This window comes from Diadema setosum, chromosome 22 (assembly GCF_964275005.1).
Source record: "Diadema setosum chromosome 22, eeDiaSeto1, whole genome shotgun sequence".
NCBI lineage: Eukaryota > Metazoa > Echinodermata > Echinoidea > Diadematoida > Diadematidae > Diadema > Diadema setosum.
The window spans coordinates 2,134,655-2,140,622 of record NC_092706.1 but is presented as its reverse complement, the minus strand read 5'-3'; the positions used below and the strand labels follow the sequence as shown (position 1 = coordinate 2,140,622).

General features: G+C 37.1%; 1 protein-coding gene across 1 annotated transcript; it reads right to left on the bottom strand.

Moving 5' to 3' along the window:
- Nucleotides 1-582: 582 nt before the first annotated feature.
- On the bottom strand, nucleotides 583-5,394 carry LOC140245539 (superoxide dismutase [Mn/Fe] 2-like). Its single transcript, XM_072325105.1, has 4 exons — nucleotides 5,113-5,394; nucleotides 3,500-3,600; nucleotides 2,469-2,632; nucleotides 583-872 (listed from the first exon to the last, which is right to left on the bottom strand). The coding sequence occupies exons 1-4, from the start codon at nucleotides 5,392-5,394 to the stop codon at nucleotides 583-585; spliced, it is 837 nt and encodes a 278-aa protein (XP_072181206.1).
- Between the last annotated feature and the right edge of the window lie 574 nt (nucleotides 5,395-5,968).

The window sequence follows — 5,968 nt, the reverse complement described above, 5'->3', positions numbered from 1 at the left end:
CATTGTCATTCAGATGAAATTCTGCTCATTTTACGGTTTCTCAGAGGGAATATTTCTACTGTGACTCTGCTCTAATCAAATCACAAATATGCAGAAGGTATACATAGTTCCTTCAAACAGTGAAAGGCAAGCACTGACATTCTATTTTTAAAGAAAAAAAAAATATGCATAATTATCTTTAAAAAAATCAGAAATGGTCTTCCTTTGGCTAATAAAGTGGGAGCCCTTTGTGGTGAAATATCAATTGCATGATCGATACAGATATTTCAAAGTTCAAAGGATGACATGTTCACTTTCATTGAAAATAATGGAGCAATGTGAATCAAGAAATTTACATGTGCATGAAATTTTCAATTTTGCAATTAGCCAAGATTTGCACAAGTTAAAGGCACACACACAAAAAAATACTTTTGTCTACATAGTGCATTGAATGCTAATGGCAATTTATGAAAGTTTCATGCTGCAAAAAAAAAAAAAAGGCTGTCAGCTCAGATTTTGAAGACTAATGTTACCACTCTTTAAATCCTCCATTTCACATCACCTCTTCTGTGATATATCTTTTTTGATTAAATTTCCAGTGACCTACAGTTCATCATGCTCCTCTTTTCTTCCTGTCCACCAGTCCGCCAGCTCTTCTACCGCGTACCAATTCACCACCCTCCACCACTGGGACACGTAGGCCGCCCGTCTGTACTGGTGCTTCAGGTAGTAGGCATGCTCCCAGACATCCAGGACCAGAATTGGCTGGAGGCCCTCAGAGATGGGCGTGTCCTGGTTAGTTGTCATGGTGATAACCAGGCTGTGGTCGTGGTCGTGGTCCTCATCGACATCCTTTGACCCGTAGCCTGGCCGTCGACTCAACCATACGTAGCCTGCAATGAATAACAATAATCATGATCAGAATTTATCATCATAATCATGAAGAAACTGATGATGTTTCAATTGATTGTTCCTATAATTTTGTAAATGTTGTACATTGATGTATGTACAGCGCTTTGATCAGGGCCTGTAAAAGTGCTCAATAAGAAATAGTTATTATCATTATTATTATTATTATTATTATTATTATTATTATTATTATTATCATTATAACAATAATCCCTGTCTACAAGATAGAAATGGTGCATTACATTCCCACCTGATTCTCAGATTCATATCATGATGGTGAGGAAGGGCATGGTGATGATAATAGTAGTAGTAGTTGATCAGTATTATAGCAGCAATGATAACATCATTGATAATAATGATAGCCATTATCATGTTCTTTCACAGCACCTTAATTTCCACCACACTCCAGTAGTGAAACTGATTTGTCACAAATTACCCACCTTGGAAGTAGAAATATAACTCCTGCAACTGCAATACACTCTCTTCAACCCTTTCAGTGGTGCAGTTTCAAGAGAATGTAACTGTACTTTACTACAACTTTACTCAACTTATGAGTGACTGGTGATCAGTTCTTGTGCTGAATTATGGAAATTCTGATAAGTATAGCACATCAGAACTGATCACCAGTCGCTCGTAAGTTGTTCGTAACTTTATGAACAGCTTTATGATACAGGGCCCTGCAGCTGGTCTAAACAGGGGGCATTGAGGTCAGACAAAGTGTTTCTGAAGACACACATGTCTTAGTAGAGCATGAATTGCAGACTTTCTAATCGACTCTGCATAGCAGTCCAGTACACTGTGATAGTTCATATCATTCAAAGACAGGGTTGACTTGGGCAAAATTCTTCTCTATTCCCTGCCTGTGGAAATGTTTGTCAATCCAAAACACAGCAGAATAAACCTAAAATCAAAACACTTTGTTCACCATTTCATGCAATGTGACAGCACCACAAAAGTGTCAGGTTTTCAAACACTGGGACCCCCTTGCAGAGAGAATCTTCTGATAATAATTAAAATGCAATGAAGATCACTTGCCATCGTTGACAACTGTAAATGTGCAAGTATATTTTGTCCCTTTCCTTGTCCCCATTTCAATTGCTTTCAGCTGATTTCAACTATTATTTTTTTTCTTATGAATACCAGTATCAAGTTTCATATTCAGGTTTATGTCATTTATTCTGATAATTTCACCCAAAAATTACCTGCAGGCTGAATGCAAAACATCCCTTCACATAATGATATATACTGAGTGAAAAGGACCATTTTTTTTTGTTTCAGTTTGTGAATTTAGAATATCAGCCCATAGGGCAGTGCGTAACCTCACGTCAAGCAAATTTGGGAGAGAAATAAGTATGATGAAGCAAAAGAGAATAGAGGACATTTAACATGCACGCAACAAAAATTGAGATTTGGAGATGAACCATCTTTCTTATGGCACAAATAAACCAAAGTTTCCTTGCTGCTTCCTGCTGTGTGACTGTAACTGAAAATCAGTGCAGTAAACATGGATCAAACCAGGCATATCTCATAGTCAACAAAGCGTTGGAAAAAACACACAAACAAGCAAGCAAAAAACATACCAGAACCAAACAGAGTGAGGGCCTTATCCGTGAATTCATTCTGGAAGTCATTGAAACTACCAAAAGACTTGTTGATCTCATCAAGAAGATGCCCAGTGGGCTGGTTGGTGACATTTTCTCTGTTGGCTGCCATTGTCGACCAGTACAGGTTGTGATTAACATACCTATTGTAGAAATCACAGAGTGAAGCAAGTCAAGCATATTACGTTCTATAATTCTCAGTTACACAAAAGCCCGTTATTAGCCCCTGAATGAGTCTTTCTTTCAAAAAGAAGGGACCTGATAAGGATGACATGACTTTTACAAATTAGCAATAGTGGTAATAACAACAATAATGATAATTATACCAATAACAGTAATAATTAAATAGGCATTCCCCTCAAAGAAGTCATCCATAATTATGCACCATTTTGAATTGAAATTGACAATTAAATAAAATATTTCTCTTGAAAAAAAGTTCATAAACTTGGAGCGATGTTCAAGTATATATACACAGATCTAGAACTGAATGTCACAATAGATCAAGACATGGACACCTCTGAAGCATGGAAAGAAAGACAATAAATTAAAGGCATAATACCTATTAGAATTTTGCTAACAGAATTGTTGGCCTGTGAATGTGAGTGAAGTATCATCCGAGGTAGAAATGTTTTAACAGGATTTCAAGTAGCAATCTGGTACTGAGAATTGTTCTCTCTCAAGTTCATTAACTATCTTTAACAGCTACGGTACCACTAAAATGCTCATAAATGAAGCACACTATATCATGTTATTAAATGCCAAGGATTTCCATAAAACACAACAAAACAACAATGAATGTATCAATTTCCTTCAATTGAGAATTCCCTTCTGCATCAGATTTTCCATTCATTTTGTGACTGTTTTCAAGATGAGAATTTGAACAGCTTTGCCTGTAGCCTAGGCCTTGCAAAACCACCTTCCTAACAAAATAAAAACAAAACAAAAAACAAAACAAAACAAAACAAAACAAAAAATTATGGTGATTAGTGAGGGGCAAATTTTGTACCTACCCTCCTCCATTGTTGCGTATCCCTTGACGATATCGGAGTGGAACGTCATCAAGTTTCTCCAGATATTTCAGGATGGAGGTAGCAACATACGTGTCTGGATCCTAAATTGGGGTGAAATCAAACAAATAAATTTATACTGATGGGGAGAAGGCAAGGACAATTCAGTTCATCCACTCAAAATCAAGATGTTTGGTAGACATGATACAAAACATTGAATACAGTAATTTGTATCATGTTCATCTACGTGTAGCCCAACCAGATGCCGTGCGAATCTACAGCGGCTGGGCTGTGTAGAGTTACTTTGAATCTGAAATGTTTGAAGGGCCTACAGTATGTTTTTTCGTGGCATTTTGTACATGGTGGTATTGATGATTTGGTACGATGCTATATTACTAACAAATATTCTAAATCAATCACAGAAAACCAGCAACATAGATCATACCACTCAATACTTTCAATATTTTCATTACACTTACACTACCGGTACATGTATTGAAATCTAGTTGGTCAAAACTAGTTCATTCTGTGCATGATAGAGTACCAACAGTTCTTTGGTTAGGACAATATCCATAATCATTACAAGATGTAGCATTAATCGATGTCTATTGGACTGGCATGAACACTCTTCTCATATCACCATATCCAGAGATCTCAAGCCTGAAATCAATTTCACAGTACTTCTTTGAGATGATTATTAATACTGCATTGGCTATGGGAACTAAATGGAAAAGTCTATCGCAAATACAGAATCTTTGAAAATCACATTAGATAGATCCGACACCATGAGCTATTATTACAAGGTGATTTAAGGACACCACACATTATACAAGTTTCAGTCACACAACTGACCAACATTGGATCTGAAATAAACAAGTGTGTTTATTCTGAGGCTATTGTGATTTATTTTGTAGCCCAAGTCGGTCAGTCGTGCGACTGAAAGTCGTATAGTGTGCGGTGCCTTTATGCTGTGCATGACCTATTTCATAGACACATGTATTATAAAGAATATTACATGCTTTATCTGTGTAATTGTAACTAAATTCAATGAGATAAGTCAAAAGTGCATATATATTATTTTAAGTTGAGGGAAAGTGAACCACTAACCCATCTACTGTACAACACTGAGTCATATTTGGATGAGTTCCTGCATATTGGCATTTGTGAGACTGAGAGTCCATTTGGAATAGATCTAACAACACAACGAAAATATTCTAAATAATCATCTAAATCACAATCAATCCATGCTTGAAAACCACCAGCTTGTATAGGGATACACCTTTATACCACAAAAGTAGGCCTACAAATTTAGAGATCTATGATTCACTAGGACACTACAGTCAACATGTGATGTTTGGCATACATGAACACAAGTCAAGTTTATTTTGAAGAGCTCTATCATGACTTAGACTTTGTATCAGAGAGATAACTGCTATTGCAGCAATATTTCATTTATCAAGGAATGGCGAGGGGATCTGTACACCATGTGAATGCATGCACCATATCTGTATGGATCTGACCCGGTGATCTGAACACTGTACCGGTTACAGTATGTAAACGCACGACACTAACCCAGTGTTGTGACTGGCATGGCAGTAGCCTAAATGCATTCCTACCTCATTTTTCCACTGTGCTAATGCCGCGTTGAGCTTACGTGTATAAGCAGCGTGATGACCCTGGTGATGTGCGATGACTGTGTCTTCATCGATGTAAGGCTCTAAGTCTCCGTAATCAAATGGTAGATTTGGAAGTCTGTAATCTGTCGATACCTCCACTATGTACTCATACGGGTATACGTCTACTATGCCCTGACAAATACTCAGGAAACAACTGAGAATGATGACTACTATGATCAACACGACGTTGGGAACGATTGGTGGTAGCGGAGCAGACGCCATCGTGCCTCGTAATAACATTGAGTTAGCTAGCCTATTTCCATGCTTTGCGTATTATAAACTGCATTGTGAGAAAATTGTTATGACTATTATCTTGATACAATTTGGTATTTTGCTATTTAAAATATTACTTGAACAGGATATGATTTGGCGTCAATTCATTATGTAAAAATTTCTGTAGGACACAGTTAGTTGTTGCTTTATTTTACTATTCATAATCCAAACCATCTAGTTTAACTATTATAATAATATAGGATCTTTACCGCCTTAATAACGACTAATAGAATATTTCCAAGGCATCGTTGTGGGCGTGCCCAAGTTGAGGAGTGGCGGTGAGCAAAAATCACTTGGGCGTGCCTGAAGAGATCTATTCAATTGGTGGTTGCAACTACCGATACAGATTACATACTGTACTTGTAGCACAATATGATGCAAATATTTACATTTTGTATAATCGTTGATATACTTCAGCACATCCGTTTACGATCTTTGCTCACAAAATCGATGGAGGCAAGCAGCGTATAGATGCGGATCAGTCGCATAAGCAGTTTTCGTTAATAGTAAAAGTAATAGTAAT